The sequence below is a fragment of the Leiobunum rupestre genome, chromosome 11, assembly GCF_980474605.1.
Source record: "Leiobunum rupestre chromosome 11, qqLeiRupe1.1.hap1, whole genome shotgun sequence".
NCBI lineage: Eukaryota > Metazoa > Arthropoda > Arachnida > Opiliones > Sclerosomatidae > Leiobunum > Leiobunum rupestre.
The window spans coordinates 46305605-46325790 of NC_143394.1; the positions used below are offsets into that span (position 1 = coordinate 46305605).

Genomic DNA, 20186 nt, shown 5'->3' on the forward strand with positions numbered 1-20186 from the left:
AAACTGATAAATTGATATTAAAAAATTGTCTGGTGTTATACATGGGAATTTACTATGCAGCCGAGGCTTACGGTTTTATTTCGCGGTACTTGGTTTCCTTGTCACATGTGGAATTGTAAACTGATAAATTGATATTAAAAAAGTGTCTGGTGTTATACATGGGAATTTACTATGCAGCCGAGGCTTACGGTTTTATTTCGCGGTACTTGGTTTCCTTGTCCCATGTGGAATTTTAAACTGTTAAATTGATATAAAAAAAGTGTCTGGTGTTATACATGGGAATTTACTATGCAGCCGAGGCTTACGGTTTTATTTCGCGGTACTTGGTTTCCTTGTCACATGTGGAATTGTAAACTGATAAATTGATATTAAAAAATTGTCTGGTGTTATACATGGGAATTTACTATGCAGCCGAGGCTTACGGTTTTATTTCGCGGTACTTGGTTTCCTTGTCACATGTGGAATTGTAAACTGATAAATTGATATTAAAAAATTGTCTGGTGTTATACATGGGAATTTACTATGCAGCCGAGGCTTACGGTTTTATTTCGCGGTACTTGGTTTCCTTGTCACATGTGGAATTGTAAACTGATAAATTGATATAAAAAAGTGTCTGGTGTTATTCATGGGAAATTACAGTGCAGACGAGGCTCAGCGTTTCTTGACTTTACTTGGTTCCTCTCTGGCATTGTTAATACTGCTAGAAAAACAAATTTCTGGTGTGATAGACGGCAATTTGAAACCAGAAGAAATATTTAAAGCAACTGTCGGCTCTATCATTGCTACCTGTATTATGAAAAGGCCCCGGTTATTAGAGATGGCTATGAATCTATCCGTATCTTCGAATAAAATGACTTTCGTGGAGAGCGTGGAGCCATCTTTTAATGGGAACGGAAGCTAAAGTTCAAAATAGTGAAACAATAACGTCGGCAGAGAGCCATTATAGAGTATTATATTTATACTACTTTTACTCTACTTAGTGAACTTTAACCAAAATTATATATCCCATATAAAATATATTGTAAACAATTACTATAATTGAAGTTATTGCCAAATTTACAAACTAGCCAATCAAAATGTAGCTTCAGCATCTTGTTTTGATTTCGACGCTCGCGACATCTGTTGAAAAAAATATTGTTTGACCCTGACATTATCTCCAAGCTTCAACTTGGACCGGCACTCAAACTGAGTAACATATTTCGCCTTGGTAATACTTAGACACTAAGGGCTCTGTGGTGTGAACTAAACCTAGATTGCGCAAGAGCATCGAAATTCATAAGGTGATAATTTTTACTAATTGACAATCTTATTGCTATTGTGTTACTTATGGTGTTAGTGTATTAAACATTAATTTCACTGACTATCGAAATTGAATGATGAAGGTGGATTTTTTACACTAAAAGAATTAAAGGATATACTGAGGATAGAAAATGAAACAGAACATACTTAAAGCAAGTGTCGGCTCTAGCTGAAGTAGTTCCTTTTTTCAACAGATGTCGCAAGCGTCGAAATCAAAACAAGATGCTGAAGCTACATTTTGACCCAAAAGGCGGGACATAAAAGTATGCTTCGCGTTGATTGGCTAGTTTGTAAATTTGTCAATAACTTAAATTATAGTAATTGTTTACAATATATTTTATATGGGATATATAATTTAGGTTAAAGTTCACTAAGTAGAGTAAAAGTGGTCTAAATATAATACTCTATAATCGCTCTCTGACGACGTTATTGTTTCGCTATTTTGAATTTTAGCTTCGGTTCCCATTAAAAGATGGCTCCACGCTCTCCACGAAAGTCATTTTATTCGAAGATTCGGATAGATTCATGGCCATCTCTAATAACAGGGGCCTTTTCATAATACAGGTGGCAATGATAGAGCCGACAGTTGCTTTAAACAATACTTTTCAATCAATTTATTAACACTATTTTTCTACAGACCAAAAAAATAACCAGTTATTCGCTAAATCAAAATTTCCAGGGATACCGTGCTCAGTACTTCAATATTGTGCGCAAACTATGACGATAAAAGGAGCCTTTTTAATTAGCTCATTACGAACGAATGTCTAATTTATACTCAAGAAGCTGCCTCATTACCTTTTCCCCTGTTTGAGCAATTCGAAACCTCGATTAACATCTTCAAAGGGCATGACGTGGGTGATCAAGTGGTCAGTTGGAAATTTACCGGCCAAATACGATTCGAGCAGTTTCGGGATGCTTTCTCTGAAATGCAAATCTAAACGGGCCCATCAAAATCAGAAAACAATCAAAATACATATAATTTGAGAAATAGATAAACAATCAAAAGCGGATTAACCAATAGGCTGAGTACGCGTAAGTCTAAGGACTCGGAACTGACCAAAATTTAGACGTCCCACAGTGGTGGCGTCAGGGGAAGACCTTTTGTCTTGGGGGCCCATAAATCGTTTTAAGAAGCCCTGGAAGAGCCGCCTCAAGTTAATTTATGGAGCTCCAAACTAGGACATTTTCCTTCTATAAAATTTGGAAGTATAACCTCTTAACATCACGGAGCCTCCACTGGTCGAAACAAAAGCAAAAATAATAAAAAATAATAATTATCATCTCGCTAATAGCAAAGGCACCACCTTGGATCAAGTCCGCTAGGCACTTTTATGGTCAAGCGACTGGAGCAATAGTTAATCCGCTACGGCAAATATTAATGGTTAAGTAGTTACCACCCCCGAATGTCCCTTTGAGGGTCTTCCCGCAAAACAGGTGCATGGGATTAATCTTAATAGCCTCCTCCTGCAGTCCAACCAGTATAATTTCGCCCCCATTTATGCTGCAACATTCAATCGCTTCGTCCTAATCGCGTGAGCGGAAAAACATTGTAAAACGAAATGAGAAGCTACTGAATATAAATGTCAATTACAACTGCGGCGGGAGCTCCAACGCAAATGAAAGTAAAATCCAAGCCGTCGCTCAAACCCAAAACCTGGGCCAGTATCTCTTTGGTAGTTTTACCGACATAATCTTTGGGATTAATGCAGTGGGTACAACCGAATTTCTTGGCTTCGGAAAAGAGTAAAAAAGTTAACAAAACATGAAAGATAATTCAGTACATACGAAAGTAAGAAGTTAGCCGGGTGAGCAGATAATACGCGAGTAGCACCCTTTCTTTTTTTGATTTCCATCTTTCTCCAGTGTAGTGATGTAAGTCGGGTAAATACCCAGTGGGTAGGGTATTTTTAAATAGGTATTTACCTGGGTATTTACCCCATGCCCGGGTTAATACCCAAAACTAAGGTTTTTTTGATTGGGGCGTCAGTTAGTATCGGGTCGAGTTTTACAACCTGTTATCCTCCTTGTCTACATCTTTTGATTTGTTTGGGCTTATTAGATAGGGCAATTTGGGCAAACTACATTTTTTAAATGCAGTTTTATTTTAGTCTATTTTATTTCTAGCCTGGGAGTTATTCAAAGATAAAATAAAGGTGTTGTATTCAAATATTGCTGTAAAGAGTACAAACATTCTTATGTCAACAAAATGACAAAGCATATCAGGAAATGTTTTAATGTCCCCGATGAAATGAATAAAATCCTTAATTGCTCACGTTACTGTTAGTGTTAAGCCTGGTAATAAAATAGTCATGATGAGGAATCTGAGGAGAGCCAGGGGCAGCAGAAACTGAACTTTCAAGTGATCGTCCAGAAAATGAATAAATAATATTAAATAGTTATCTCATATGTTATTGTTACTATGTAAAACTATGTGTTTGTGGGTTTTTCAATTACCGTACTCTTAATTGAATAAATTAAAAAAATAACAAAGAAATTAATGGTGTTTATAAACACCTGGGTATTTATGTATTTTGGGTATTTACCCGGGTAAGTACCTAAGGTGCTCTATCTCTCCGTATAGCCGGATAATATAAACCGGAAATTACGAAAACCAGGCTAAGGTTGCGGATTCATATTCTCTGTTAACCCGAACACATTCTTGACGAAATATAAACAAACCCATGTCAAGCTTGTCCGAATTCAAATCGATCCCCACAATCGTCGACGCCTCGCAATCCCTAGCGCCCAAGACGGTACACAGCCCGACAGCTCCCAGACCCCAAACGGCCACGGTGGAACCTTTCCTGATCTGAGCGGTCACAGTGGCCGCCCCGTAGCCAGTGGGCACGCAACAACCATAAAGGGCTACTTTCTCCAAATCGATGCTCGACTGAATCTAAATATTAACACACAAAAAACGTCAGTATAATCTGCAACGTATAACGAAATGCAACCGGTTCGTCAAGATCATAGAGGAAAATATCACAGTGTCTCGGCGCGCCATCTTACCACCGATATTGGAACTAATATGATTTTTTGACTGAATCAAGGTTGTATACTACTGCCATCTATTGGATCCACCCAATTTATTACATGAAATAAATATAACTCATTATCGGCACTTGTGTATAAAATAATTAAAAACTAGAAAGGAACCACTTTATATCGTTACACAATAATAATTTTTTAATTTTAATAATCAGACCAGCCGGGAGTAGTGGCTCACTCCTGTAATCCCAGGCGTCCGGGAGGCAGAGTTTGTGGATGGCCGTGTGAGGATGACCAGCAATCCCCGAACTGGTGGTCGGAATACTTCCACCACGGGTGTCCCCACCCCTGTCCCCACGTATCCCCCCGTTGGCGTGGCCGTTACACATATCTCGCCCTGATTAATCAGATGGTGTCTTCGCCGGGCTCGCGGTCTTCTCAGACTCAATCAGCCCTTTCTTCTTTGAATAAAAAAAATAATAAGACTGATGATGCTTCTGTATATAATGCGAAACTAGTCGTCTAACTATAGAATTATAGTTAATAAAATAAAAAAAAATATTTTGTTCCTTTCTAGTTTTTAATTATGAAAAAAATATTTGGCATTTCAAAATCATTTGTTTTATATAGTATTATGGGACGAAAAGGTCGTTGGCCTCTTATTGAAAGGCTTAGCACCAAGTGGCCTTACCTTAGCAACGGCCACCTCAGGAGCCACAATGTACTCGGAGAAAGTTCCGATGCGGCACATGGAACCGACGCTTTTCCCTTTGCAGGTCACCCTATTAGTGCCGTCCGAGTAGCAGCCACGCAGTTCGCATTCTCTGTACATTTAAAACTGGACCAATCACGTATCAAAACGAAGAATAGCATTCCATGTTAAACTTACATGGACAATCCGCAAATGTTACGTTTCGGAGCTTTCTTGGTGCAAGATGTACATTCGCCACATTCGCTGCACCAAATAGGGATGACGGTATCCCCTGACACCAGCAAGAAAATCACAAAAAAAATTAATTTATAGCATCGAATAGTATCCCGAAATAGTACCAGGTTCTACTGAGCTGACTCCTGGTCCGACACTTTCAACCACACCGACTGATTCGTGACCAGGAAGAATCGGATATTCGATATTTTTGTTATGTCCCAGCTGCAGGTGAATATCGGAGAAACACACGGCAGAATACAGAACCTTTGTCACGAAAAACCTACTATTTATTAATTCTATACAGAGAAAAGTCAGTCGGTGTGTTTACTTTGATCCGAACTTCTTTCTCCTTGGGAGGTGATACGACCACAGTTTCGATAACCAAGTCGGTATTGGGTGCCCATAGCACAGCGGCGCGACACTCTATGGGCTATATATAAAAGGAATTAATTTAAATGAATTAAATTAATTTCATTGTATGGTACTTTTGCAGCCATTTTCGACAATTTCTTCAGCATCCAAGATTGGCAATGAAAGAACTTAAGAAAATCCGAGAGTGATAAAATATTCTTGTCACAGAATATATCAGTTTGTTTGTATTAAAGTACTGGCGTGTCATTATCATAGCCTCGATCTTTACAGAGTTCGCGTCTGAGTGCTGATAGTTTAAACAAATTTCTATAATTTAATGGTACACACGTAACCATATGTATTATGAAAACTTTATTACGAAAATTATTAAACTGTATACATTTAGGTATAATAAAGGCTAGAAGACATAAAAATAACTCCACATTCCAGGAATTTATTGGTATAAAACGAAACGTCTAATAGTGTAAAATGGTGCGAATACTATTGGAAAAAGCGAGATTACAATCTTCAAACTTGTGGAATTATTACTTTTTACCTTTTCCCTTTCTTTAACAAGTCCAAACCTTCGTTTATTTTCTCGAAAGGCAAAGTATGGGTGATCAAGTTATCAGTCGGTAATTTATGTGCCAGATAGGAGTCAACCAACTGTGGAATGAGCTCCCGGAAGTGGCCATCTAATGGCGGTCAGATGTTCAAAACAACTATCCACACACAGCGGTACTTTGAAACTTACCACCACCCCACGAGCCCTTTAATGTTTTCCCAAACAACAAATCATTGGGATCGACCTCAATCTTTTCCTCGAGTAGACCCACAAGAATGACTTCGCCGCCGTTCGCGCTGCAGCACTCGATAGCATCTTTCTATTAATAGACGTATCTTCGTTAAATGGATGGTCTCTCACTTTTAAAATCGGTACTTACAACAGCGTGTACGCTGCCCACGCAAATGAAGGTGTAGTCTGCCCCGTTCAAACTGGTCATATCTCCAATTATGTCTTTGGTGCTTCGACCAGGAACCTCCTTCGGGTTGATACATTTGGTGCAGCCGAATTTCATAGCTGGACAAAATAATTGAAATACTTTCAAATACACGCGAATGTAAGAGGTACGCGACAAAGGTTATCAGAGTACCCAAATCAAATTTATCCGAGTTGATGTCGACGCCGATAATTCTGGCAGCCTTGGCGGCCTTGGCGCCCATAACGGTACACAATCCGACGGCTCCCAGACCCCAGATGGCCACGGTGGAGCCTTCTTGGACCTTAGCCGTCAGCGTAGCGGCGCCGTAGCCAGTGGGGACGCAGCACCCAAAGGGGGCTATGCCTTTCAAATCGATACCCGATTTAATCTGAAAACGCAAATAGACAGACGTTTTTACAAGTAATTTCACAGGCTGGAGACCAATACAAATGAGATTCCGTCTCACCTTAGCAACTCCAACTTCTGGGATGACGGTGTACTCGGAGAAAGTTCCGCAGAAGCACAGGGAGCCGACTTCTTTTCCTTTACACGTCACCCTTTTCTCTCCGTCAAAATATTTACCAGGAAAACCGTGCGTTCTGCGAACGTTATCAAAAAATATTAAAAAAGTTTGCAACATTCGAATGTTTTGTAACGTAACTTTTACACGTACCCTTCCATTCGCAATAAAGGGTTGATCACACCATGGCTAACTTACCTATTCTGCCGTTACAATTAAGTTCGTCCCGGGTGAAACGCGTATCGTTCACTATTGGAGATAGCGTAGCTGCTGGTCTAGAAAATGGTAAGCTTACAACTATCATTAAATTTAGATATAAATGGTTTTACCAGGGTTTAATAGGGCGAAACAAACAGTAATGAAACACTCAAACATAAAATAAATAACGCAACATAAACAATTTCCCATACATCAATTCCTACAATATTTACATTAAACGTCAACGGTTTTTATACCTAGTCATCAGTCCCCTTGCATTGGTTCACTGCGGCAGAGCACTTATTGGAGATCTTGTTGGACACAGTTGGATCACTCGCTCACGCACCAGCGTTACCTGCCCGCGCAACGGCTTGGGCCTACGCGATGCACGGTCGAATCGACTGACTCAGCGAGTTAGATTTTTATGAGAGTCCGCGGCTAAGTTTAGCCGGAGACCGAGCACAACTGATAATAGATCACTTAGGACAAAAGTTATGTCATTTGGCACGATCGTAGTAGGCAAGCTTTCAGCTCCGAGTAGAAGTCGAGTTCCAAGCGTGACTTAGGAAAAACTTAGGGTTATCGGCTCTGCAGCTTAGTTTTGTTCGAGCCTCCTGTCCATCAACGGAGCGTCATTGTTTTCATTACCAAATCATCGGCAAGGGGCTGACCTTTTATTACTCAATTGGTGAAGGGGTCACACCCCTTACACCTGTGACACAAACGTGGAAATTCTCTTGGCATATGGGGAACACAGTACCATCGGTACACCTTCAACATTTGGTAAACATCGGTACACCTTCAACATTTGGTAAACATCGGTACACCTTCAACATTTGGTAAACATCGGTACACCTTCAACATTTGGTAAACATCGGTACACCTTCAACATTTGGTAAACATCGGTACACCTTCAACATTTGGTAAACATCGGTACACCTTCAACATTTGGTAAACATCGGTACACCTTCAACATTTGGTAAACATCGGTACACCTTCAACATTTGGTAAACATCGGTACACCTTCAACATTTGGTAAACATCGGTACACCTTCAACATTTGGTAAACATCGGTACACCTTCAACATTTGGTAAACATCGGTACACCTTCAACATTTGGTAAACATCGGTACACCTTCAACATTTGGTAAACATCGGTACACCTTCAACATTTGGTAAACATCGGTACACCTTCAACATTTGGTAAACATCGGTACACCTTCAACATTTGGTAAACATCGGTACACCTTCAACATTTGGTAAACATCGGTACACCTTCAACATTTGGTAAACATCGGTACACCTTCAACATTTGGTAAACATCGGTACACCTTCAACATTTGGTAAACATCGGTACACCTTCAACATTTGGTAAACATCGGTACACCTTCAACATTTGGTAAACATCGGTACACCTTCAACATTTGGTAAACATCGGTACACCTTCAACATTTGGTAAACATCGGTACACCTTCAACATTTGGTAAACATCGGTACACCTTCAACATTTGGTAAACATCGGTACACCTTCAACATTTGGTAAACATCGGTACACCTTCAACATTTGGTAAACATCGGTACACCTTCAACATTTGGTAAACATCGGTACACCTTCAACATTTGGTAAACATCGGTACACCTTCAACATTTGGTAAACATCGGTACACCTTCAACATTTGGTAAACATCGGTACACCTTCAACATTTGGTAAACATCGGTACACCTTCAACATTTGGTAAACATCGGTACACCTTCAACATTTGGTAAACATCGGTACACCTTCAACATTTGGTAAACATCGGTACACCTTCAACATTTGGTAAACATCGGTACACCTTCAACATTTGGTAAACATCGGTACACCTTCAACATTTGGTAAACATCGGTACACCTTCAACATTTGGTAAACATCGGTACACCTTCAACATTTGGTAAACATCGGTACACCTTCAACATTTGGTAAACATCGGTACACCTTCAACATTTGGTAAACATCGGTACACCTTCAACATTTGGGAAACATCGGTACACCTTCAACATTTGGGAAACATCGGTACACCTTCAACATTTGGGAAACATCGGTACACCTTCAACATTTGGGAAACATCGGGATACATTTATAAATGAGCTGGCAAACCATATTTAGAAAAGTTAAAGAAAGAACAAGTATTCGCGGGGTTAAGGAAAGATAAGGAGATGGCCACGTGTGACCTTCATTTTACGGTAGAAATACTTTAAAAATACAATGGCATTACTTTTTACGCAAGGGGGGGGGGAGACAGCAAGCAGCTATCGCTTTAAGCAGACAATAGTGAACGACTTCGGTGCGAAGAAAACGGGGAAGCGGGACCCCTAGGCCTACGGAGTCATCACTCCCCTACACACAATGGGAATCTTAGGGAATGGTCGAATATGGAGTCAATTACTCCACTCGCGTCCCGCGCGAGCTTCGTAAACTACCCCACATGCGGAAACACTCCCTGGAGAAAAATAAACTGAATTCCACGGAATAATAATTCGGGTTTTTGAAATATATCTAACGAGAGCTAAGAACTTTTTAATGTTACGGCTAAATACATTAAGTCCATTATTTTTGTTACAACCTTAACTTAAAGGACTTATAAACCTAGCTCGCACACGTATACGCCTCGATCGAACTGGGCGTTAAGTAAGAATATGGAGGGCTATAGCTCTACCAAAAATATTCTATCGACGCCACCGGTGTGTCTTCTTTGATTTCGTAGTTCAAAGTCCCTATAAGTTGATAGCACTAACTCTAAACACGCATAAATCACCCTATCACAGCCCAAATCTATACTCACAAAATACGCTGACAAAAGTTGCGTTTCAACATTTTCTTGGAGCACGTGGCACACTCGCCACATTCGAGACACCATATTGGAATAACAGTATCTCCTAATAAATGTTTTACATAAATTATAAATTAGGAACAAAAGGTTGCGTTCGCATCATACCGGGTTTCACAGAGGTCACCTTGGACCCTACGCTTTCCACAACACCCACCGATTCGTGGCCCAGTATAATTGGATACTCGACAATATCAACTGCGCCATTTTGCGCGTGCACATCGGAGAAACATATTCCGGAGAATAACACCTGTTTTTGGAATCATTTTAGGTTAATTAAGAAAAATACCGAATTAGAAATGAGCTCGTTTATACTTTAATTCGAACTTCGTCTTCTTTGGGAGGGGCCACAACCACGGTTTCGATCACCAAATCCGTATTGGGCGCCCATAGAACAGCCGCCTTACATTCGATAGGCTAATTCGGCAATTAAAATACGGTCAATTAGATTAAGAAATTAATAAATATCAGGATATTACTTTTCCGGCCATTTTTGCAAGCTGACTGAGTGTCTGTTCTTCGTCAAAATAAGTGACACGAAGGCTATATAAAAAATATCCAAGATTATTTTATCTGATAACTATATAGATCTATGCGAGGTTCAAGAGGGTAAAATTATATAAAAATTGTCAGTTAATAAAAAGTATTTATTGGCATAAAATTAGTTTAATCACACGGATGTTTTGTCCAGTTAGTACAACTAACAATGAATTTGGAGAGGTTGAAAGATAATCATAGGCCACTACGTTTACAGCTACAAAATAGTTTTCCTGTTACCGATAGTAAAAAAACATATGGAAAATTTTATCAATGTAGTTTAGTACCACTATCAACGGAAACACATGCTCTAAAACAACGCAATAATGGGATATATAGAAACAGTCACGTAACTTCTTGATATCCGAACTGAGTTAAAGATGGTCCCGTTTCACGTGTTGTAAAGCTAAGGAAATATGTGGTTTGATAAGTATCAATGATTTCCGACAGCTTGAATTAAACATCTTCAGTCATATTGTGACGTAAATGGACAGACAAGCTCTTTGCCACCGTAAGCCGGATCGAAGTTCAAACAATAGGTGGTTTCTTTTCACCTGTTCTCGGACTAAAAGTGTACTCTTTTTACCCTAAAACGTTTTATTCGTCTGTTCTAGGGATGAGAATTACTCCGACCCATAATCTATTCGCTTGTTCCGGAGTATCAGAGCTACTCTTTTTACTCCTTTCGAAAAGGAGGTGTAAAGGAGTAAATAGGATTTTGCCATCTGCTATCCAGTTAATTTATCTGCTAGAAAGGCCAGCCATTTTGGAGTAACGTTTTTACTCGGATTCGAACTATTCGCCTCAAAGAATCGGAGAAAAATGACGTGATAGCCTTACTCTTCTTATCCTACTCCGAAATCCCGGAATAAACGAAAAGAAACCACCTATTAACAGCCAGCGCGTCCTGACATGCCCATTTACCAAACTCGCTAACAATGGACCGAGGAGTTTAAGACCCAGGTCAGCCGAAGTAGAGGGCTCTCATCTACGAATCACCATTAGAGACGGCATTGGCTCAATAAGCCAATCAATGCTCTCGTGGCGATTCTGTTTTGAAAAATCTACTCCTCCATTTAACCCGTAATCGTATTTTGAAAGAATTTTTGTAAAATTGTTTTTATTACCGAGTTTGGTTATTTAGCCGTGACAATATTTTGATCATAGTCCGAGAAAAACTGTGGTTTGGCAAATCTTTTCTTTTTGTAAAATTATGACGTGATAAAAAAAATTATGTTTGAAAAATACTTTGATTTACAAATAATATTTAACCAATGAAATTCGGGAACCGCTGCTACGTTTAGTCAAACGTCATATTTCAACCGCAAGGTATATACCGAAGTTATGGATTTAACAATAACGGGAATAATGTTATCATAAAACTTTGTTAACGGCATTGTCTATTCGTGAAAAAAATTAAAATGCATTTAGGTTTCAAATGTATAAAAAAAAACCGCTCAGAAAAGTGACCAATGTTTCTATTAACCAATTTTACGTTCCGATTCGGTAATTCGTCATTATTTTATCAAAGAGTTAATTTTCACTTGGATATACAAGGACACGTGACCTCTCGAATCGTATGATTGTATGTACAATTGTTTTTTTCCAATTGTGTCCCCCCCCCGAACAAAATCCTGGCTACACTACTGCCTTAATGCTAGCACGTTCTGGATATGGTTTTCTGGCATTACCGGCTGTTCCATGTTTAAAGACGCTCGAGCCAGACTTCTGCACTTTTATGAGAACATAGCCACTAGGAGGTGTCGAGATGTAATACCTATTTGACGCATGCGGGTAGCGAGTCTGGCCTATAAGGGGAACATTGTAATAGGCTTACTAGGACCACAATTGTACCCCTTATTTTAATTGCCGATTACACATCCGAATCGTTATGGTTAGAAATTCCTGATTTTAGAAAGATAGCCTCTTACCTGTTAAATCAGACATATTCAACTATACACTCTAAGAAATAGGGGTGTTTAAAAGGTGTTAAGAAAGTTTTACACCTCGTTCACACCGTTTTAACACTTCCAAAACGGAGCAAATGTTTAAATAAGATAAACATTCCAAGAAATTGGGATTCATTTCACACCGTTCTAACACCATTTACACTCAATTTGATAAGTCCAACCCAGATTCAACACCTTAAAGGGAATATAACCTCAGGTATTTGGTGTGGAACACCAACGTTTGCAGCTCCGGCCGCTCTTGCCTTTGGCTTTAGAAATGTTTGGCGCCACTGCACGGGAAATTTGAAAAATTGAAGGGGTCTTCCATAAAGATTGCTTTGCGGGTTATATTTCCTTTAACCAAACAATTAAACCGGTTTTAAGCACTCTCCACAGTTCGTGAAACAATAAATCCAATAACATGTAAACGTACTTTTAATCAGTTATGACGCATCTTTTAAGCGTTAATACGCCCTTAATTAAGAGTGAAATCACACCTTTAAAAGTGTTAATACGCCCTTTTGTTAGAGTTAAATCACACCTTTAAAAGTGTTAATACTTATAAAACTAAAAAAATTTTGTATTATTGAAATTGATTATTACATAGTATTAATTGCGCAATGCAAACTTTACTGCGCTTTGCATTTTTGGAAATGAACTGATTCAACAACTTTTCCAAATATTTTGACGAGTGATTTCATGTAGCTCTTAAAATTCATATGACTTTACGTGTAACGATGTTTGAATGATCTGAGTGGTTAGCACTTTCGCCTCGCAGCAAGAGGAGACGGGTTCGATCCTAGCTTGTGGCACTGGGTGAAAACTCGGAACAAATCCTTCTGCGTTGAGTTTGCAAGTTCTCTCCCCACTGGTTTAAGGGGTTTTCCCCCGAGATCTTCGGTTTCCCCTTCCATAAAAACTTGTTGAGGTTAACGTTAATAGTTAGTGTAGGGAGCTGTTGGCTCGCGTGGCTTGCAGGGCTTGCCACCACCCTCCTACGCATTTTGTAACCCGGCCACCTGAATTAAAAGGCTTTAAAAGTCGCTCGATGACTTAGGCCTAGGGTGGTGCCTTGGGTATTAGCCTAGCTGATTATTATTTAAACTCAATTACATAGAAAGGTAGAGACAACGTTATAAAATGTAGTACTGACAACTGTGGGTACTTTCCCTACCCCAATTTGTGGTAGAAGACGTCGTTCCTTAAAATTAGGTACCGATTATTTAAATTACAATTATTAAAAAAATTAATGGAGACTTTATGACTTTTGTGTAAAATAAGCAGTTTTGGAAGAATCAGTTATTTATCATTTGAACACTTACATTAGAACCCACTACTAACCGAATAATCAACTCAATATCATATATACAATATACATTTAGTATCGCTTACCTTCTAAAAGTTATAGTGTATACACTTATCAATGCTACTTCACAACGCGAGGTAGAAATGTAACACCTAATAACTATTTTATATAAATGTTTGATACAGAGAGACTAATGACGACAAACATTAACGTTTAAATAAATTATGCTTTTATCATTTTATGTAATTTTAAACTTTGATTTTGATGATTTACTTTAATCTATTTTAATCGGGGCAGTACCGCGTGCATAGTTTTCAACAGCACCGATATTTAAAGCATGAGATAAATATAGTTTTGTATTTAACTTCTGCACCACTTCCCGATATAAGTCTGTCTTTACCGTATTTTCAGAAATAGAAAGGGGAGTAGGGGATTGACGCGAAGGAAATAAAAAAAACTTGTCAAAGGTCTATGTTTAAGTAGTGATTTGCCCTTTTGCGAAGACTGCTCTTTATTATTCATGCTTGTCTCATTAGAATTAAAAACTAATATTTAATAACCTATTTTACAAATTTACTTCTGCAGTTTTTATACGGAAAAGTGTCACTTACCACTTACCAGGAGCTGAATGTTCACTGCACAACGCGTTACTCGGACTCACTCCAACAATCGGGCGAAGAAGAAGGTGGGGAAAAACCGGGAATGCGGTTCTTCTCTCAGCGATGAATTTTTATTTGTGGCCGGTACAACGAAGACCATTAAATACGATCCCGTTTATGAACTAAATTTATTCAGGGCGGGGATAGGAAAAACACGTAGTCCCGGGAAAATTGTGCTAATTATTTTGTAGGTGGCATGGCTCTATTATTCGTTGTAAAACCTTTTCGAGGAGAGTGGAAACCTAGCTATTCTGTAACAATGGCCGTGGCTCTGTCCCCACAGTACCGACTTTGATGACATCAATTCCGGGTGGGTAAAATACCCACCCGGAATTTCGCGGTTGGGTACTTCTACCCACCATACCCACATTATCCGCCGGCCCTGGCTTTAGTTATACTTAACATTTTTGTAAATTGTTTGCATAATTTTACCGCTGCGCCCGTTTTGTCGTGCTGTAAACTGCAACACTCTTTTCTATGGTTTTTTTTTAACTAATAAAAGGTTTTTAGAATACTACGAAAATGACATAGTAACACCATTAAAAATGTTATTGAGCTCTTGTAGGTGGAATGTACCTTTCAAAAAGGCATTTTAACACTTTTATAGGTGTTATTTATCTCTTACCAAGTGAATTTACACCTTTTAAAGTCTGATTTTACACCTTTAAAAGTCTGATTTTACACCTTTAAAAGTCTGATTTTACACCTTTAAAAGTCTGATTTTACACCTTTAAAAGTGTGATTTTAACTTTTATACGAACCTATTTACACCTCTTGAGGTGTGATTCAACTCTCATCAGGTACAATTTTTATCTTTTAAAGTGCGAATTTACACCTTTAAGAGTGTTATTTTATTCTTTGAAATGGCTTATTTACACCTCTAAAGGTTACTTTTAACTCCTTCACGGGTGTGATTTTACTCTTAAATGGGTGTATTAACACCTTTAAAGGTATGATTTAAAACTTAAAAGTTGCAAAATGACTATTTAAAGGTGTGTTATTACACGGTTATTGGATAAAATTTTGTGTCACAAACAAAGAATGATAAAAATTGTTTATATAGTGTGGAAAAGGAGTTTTAAATCTCATTTTTTACACCGTATTTTTAAGACAAAAAGGTTGAAGGTAATAAAACGCCCCTAGCAGTGTCAAATTTCGACTCATGAAAAAGTGTACAAATAGTGTTAAAAAGGTTTGAATCAACACCCCAATTTCTTAGAGTGTAGTCTATTTACGCGAAACAATATTTGCTTTTCAACTATACGTCAAACCCGATTCCGATTTAATGGCATTAGGTTTTCGACTATAGTAGCTTACAATCTTAAAATTTCAAACAAAGAGCGGATAATTTTAAATTTTAATTACAAATTCAAGACTACAGTACTGAATAAATGCGGTGTAGAAAATTGCCACCATACTGGTAATTCCGTATGAAGATATCTTCCCGGTAGACTTAAAAGTGTAAAATAGTGCGCATACTATTGAAAAGAAAACGACATTACAATATGCAAATACGATCCAAATAAACCGAAAAACTACCTTTTCCCTTGCTTCAACAAGTTGAAACCCTCGTTAATTTTGGCCAAAGGCATGGTATGGGTGATTAATAGGTCAGTAGGAAATTTCCCGGCCAGATACGAGTCTACCAACTCAGGAATGAACTCTTTGAAATGCCCATCTGATAATATCAAAATTTAAAAACTACAATTCAGCCACGAAACCGACGACTCAAACAAAACTTACCACCACCCCAAGAACCCTTCAGTGTTTTCCCAAACAACAAATCATTGGGATCGACCTCAATCTTTTCCTCGAGTAGACCCACAAGAATGACTTCTCCGCCGTTCGCGCTGCAGCACTCGATAGCATCTTTCTATTAATAGACGTATCTTCGTTAAATGGATGGTCTCTCACTTTTAAAATCGGTACTTACAACAGCGTGTACGCTGCCCACGCAAATGAAGGTATAGTCTGCCCCGTTCAAATTGGTCATATCCCCAATTATGTCTTTGGTGCTTCGACCAGGAACCTCCTTCGGGTTGATACATTTGGTGCACCCAAATTTCATAGCTGGACAAAATAATTGAAATACTTTCAAATACACGCGAATATAAGAGGTACGCGACAAAGGTTATCAGAGTACCCAAATCAAATTTATCCGAGTTGATGTCGACGCCGATAATTCTGGCAGCCTTGGCGGCCTTGGCGCCCATAACGGTACACAATCCGACGGCTCCCAGACCCCAGACGGCCACGGTGGAGCCTTCTTGGACCTTAGCCGTCAGCGTAGCGGCGCCGTAGCCAGTGGGGACGCAGCACCCAAAGGGGGCTATGCCTTTCAAATCGATACCCGATTTAATCTGAAAACGCAAATAGACAGACGTTTTGACAAGTAATTTCACAGGGTGGAGACAAAGACAAATGAGATTTCTTCTCACTTTAGCGACTGCAACTTCAGGGACGACGGTGTACTCGGAGAAAGTCCCGCACAAACACATGGAGCCGACTTCTTTCCCTTTGCAAGTCACTCTTGTGCCGCCGTCCAAATAGCGGCCGGGAAACCCGTGCGTACTGCGAACGTTATTATTAAGTAGGAAATTGAGAAAACTTCACCCCTCCCTCAAACTCTTTTCAGTTGATTGATGTACTTACAGAATGCGTTCGCACGCGTTTCTCTTCAATATTTTCTTTTTGCAAGTGGTACACGCTCCGCATTCGAAACACCACATTGGAATCACATTATCTCCTGAGTATTAAGTTATAATTACTAATTAATAACGCCAATGAAAACTATAAAATAAATTGATCCAGGGTTGTTTTATACTGTATAACTTATTATACTTAAATATTTTTTCGAAAATGTACAAAATAATTTTTAATAATAATAATTAAAATGATTTCTTTGCTTTATAAAAAATCAACAAACCGGATTTGATAAATAGTCAAGATACAATATCATTCGACTATAAAATAAATTAAGAACACGCGAATACCAAAAGTTATTGAAAGTACTTGTGGTGTTCAAAGTTTTTTTACGATTCGGTAGATCACCCGTAAGGATTGGTCTTACCATTATCTATCTAATGGTAGCCACGACTTCCAGTTCAAAAGCTACACGCATTGTCTCGAGGTAAAAATTAGGTTTGCAGGGAAATAAATTTCGACGCTAAATATTAATGATTTTTCTCAAAAGATTTTGGAATGTTCTTTCACGTGGTGTGGTCTAACACTTTACCTCGTTGGTGAAATATCCGCCATCTTAGAAAATGGCTGTCAATATTTCCAAAAATTATGTTACTTCACTGATTGGCGCTCGGACGATTGATATAACGCAATAATTAAATTATGATAGGGTACTTAAAATAAACTTTGAAATTAGCTGGTCCTAATTTGCTCTGGTAATTTTTTTTATTTAATTTATCTGAGCCAAAAATATTTACCCGGCTTAACTGAGGTAACTTTGTCACCGATACTTTCCACAACGCCGACGGATTCGTGACCCAGAATTATGGGATATTGAACAACATCGCATCTGCCTGTTTGTAAATGAACGTCCGAAAAACATATTCCGGAAAATAACACCTATTTCGGAAGTTATTTAGCTTGAATTATATATCTTAAGAAGAATATTGAAATAAAAGCCTGCTTTTACTTTAATTCGAACTTCATCTTCTTTAGGAGGGGCCACAACCACGGTTTCGATCACCAAATCCGTATTGGGCGCCCATAGAACAGCCGCCTTACATTCGATAGGCTACAAATTGGACATATATTTTCATCAGTATAAAATGGAATTTATTTAAAAAATCAACATTACTTTTCCGGCCATTTTCGATGGTGCTGAGTCGTCGAGTGATACGAAAACGGGGGAACTAGTCAACAAACCGAGATATTAATTTATCAATTTGGCCAAAGATACTGACTTTTTTTTACTCTTTCGGTTTTTTATACTAAGCAGATTGGCATTGACAGATTTAAATATCACAGACGAAGTCCGTAATATAGGGTTTAATTTCAGTTCAGTCTTACAAAATAGTAATTCAATCTCTAGCCGATTTCAAGCTACACTCCGATTGCAGTGGCTTCGGGTGATTGTACAAACTTATAGTGTCAATGGCGTCGAATTATTAATAGTCTTATAGCCAGCTAATACGACGCGGAGGGGCCTTACATAACAGTTTGTATAGTCAAGAAGGTATTCAAATTAGCAGAGAATGAATGGTGGCAACTTTAGCATCTGTTTTCACGATTTCAGAAAGTTAGTATCCGCCTACACGGAGAGAGAGCCCGCGATCGTAGTGGAGTGCGTCCCCCCCCCCCAGGGGGAGATATTGCACGCGGAAAGGTGGAAGGGCGGGGTTTTAATTCGGGGAATCACGAGACGAGAACATAGTCGCTGTTAATCCTATCAAGAATGTTTTCAGGTTAATATAAAGTATGATTATTCACGCGAGGAATCGAAAGATTGAACCGTACATCTGTTGCAAGAGCGCCCTATCACGAGGAAACAATGTATTTATATATTACAGGTGTTACACGCTAATAACGAGGAAATATTCAATCATGACATTAATTTTCAAACGTATATAGTGTACGAGCTCAGAAAAATAGATTTATATATTGTAAATGTGTGATATTCCTGATAATCTGATATAAATAAATTTACTAGAATGCTATGGTTTTTATAATACCAATTCGATATAAAATTAATTTAATTTTGTCACGTAGAGAATTGAATTTTGATGAAATAACGCCTACAATAAGATATAAATAAATTTTACAATTATAAAATAAAAATATCAAAGGAACTGATACTTCATGGTTTAAAATATTTATTTATTTATTTATTTATTTTAAACCATGAAGTATCAGTTCCTTTGATATTTTTATTTTATAATTGTAAAATTTACCATGGATCGGAAACTAAACATTTATAATTATAAATATAAATAAATTTCTTAAAAAAGTTGAGTTTACCAATACAAATTCGTTACAAATTTAATTTAATTTAATTTTGTTACTAAGAGAATTGTATCGAAATAACGCCTACAATCCGATATAAATAAATTTATTAAAAAGATGGAGTTTCCTAATACAAATTCGTCATAAATTTAATTTTGATACTTAGAGAATTGTATCGAAATAACGCATACAATCCGATAGAAATAAATTTATTAGAAAGGTTGAGTTTCCTAATACAAATTCGTTATAAATTTCATTTTGTTACTTAGAGAATTGTATCGAAATAACGCCTACAATCCGATAGAAATAAATTTATTAGAAAGGTTGAGTTTCCTAATACAAATTCGTCATAAATTTAATTTAATTTTATTACTTAGAGAATTGTATCGAAATAACACCTACAATCCTATTGATAGAAATAATACAAAACCGCTATAAAAATTAAATTAATTATATAAATTAGAGATCTGTAGTTAAACCAAATAAGGCGTAGAGTCCGATAGAGGGAAAATGTCATTATAATTCGACCCGAAAATCGCGTAGGTACGAATTAAAGGAAACCCCAAATCATCGAGCTAAAGCGCGGAGCCAGGACATATCTCTATAGCAACGGCGCTCCAAAACATCCGAAGACGGAAA

The 20186-nt window shown here is 38.0% G+C and overlaps 2 protein-coding genes across 2 annotated transcripts; both read right to left on the reverse strand.

Annotated features, from left to right (window-relative positions):
* Positions 1 to 1885: 1885 nt before the first annotated feature.
* LOC149923025 (uncharacterized) lies at positions 1886 to 10733 on the reverse strand. Its single transcript, XM_090162338.1, has 20 exons — positions 10614 to 10733; positions 10450 to 10551; positions 10243 to 10384; positions 10090 to 10183; positions 7016 to 7148; positions 6721 to 6946; positions 6511 to 6647; positions 6321 to 6450; positions 6123 to 6261; positions 5824 to 5893; positions 5701 to 5784; positions 5544 to 5645; positions 5338 to 5479; positions 5177 to 5270; positions 4979 to 5111; positions 3979 to 4195; positions 2891 to 3030; positions 2694 to 2823; positions 2095 to 2233; positions 1886 to 2014 (listed from the first exon to the last, which is right to left on the reverse strand). Exons 1-20 carry the CDS (start codon positions 10623 to 10625, stop codon positions 1990 to 1992), a joined length of 2391 nt encoding a protein of 796 aa, XP_090018464.1. The 5' UTR covers positions 10626 to 10733; the 3' UTR covers positions 1886 to 1989.
* A 5204-nt stretch (positions 10734 to 15937) lies between these two features.
* On the reverse strand, positions 15938 to 18479 carry LOC149923026 (alcohol dehydrogenase 1-like). The gene is made up of 10 exons (XM_090163337.1): positions 18403 to 18479; positions 18238 to 18339; positions 18026 to 18167; positions 17238 to 17331; positions 17024 to 17156; positions 16729 to 16945; positions 16519 to 16655; positions 16329 to 16458; positions 16125 to 16263; positions 15938 to 16063 (listed from the first exon to the last, which is right to left on the reverse strand). Exons 1-10 carry the CDS (start codon positions 18412 to 18414, stop codon positions 16039 to 16041), a joined length of 1131 nt encoding a protein of 376 aa, XP_090019463.1. The 5' UTR covers positions 18415 to 18479; the 3' UTR covers positions 15938 to 16038.
* Between the last annotated feature and the right edge of the window lie 1707 nt (positions 18480 to 20186).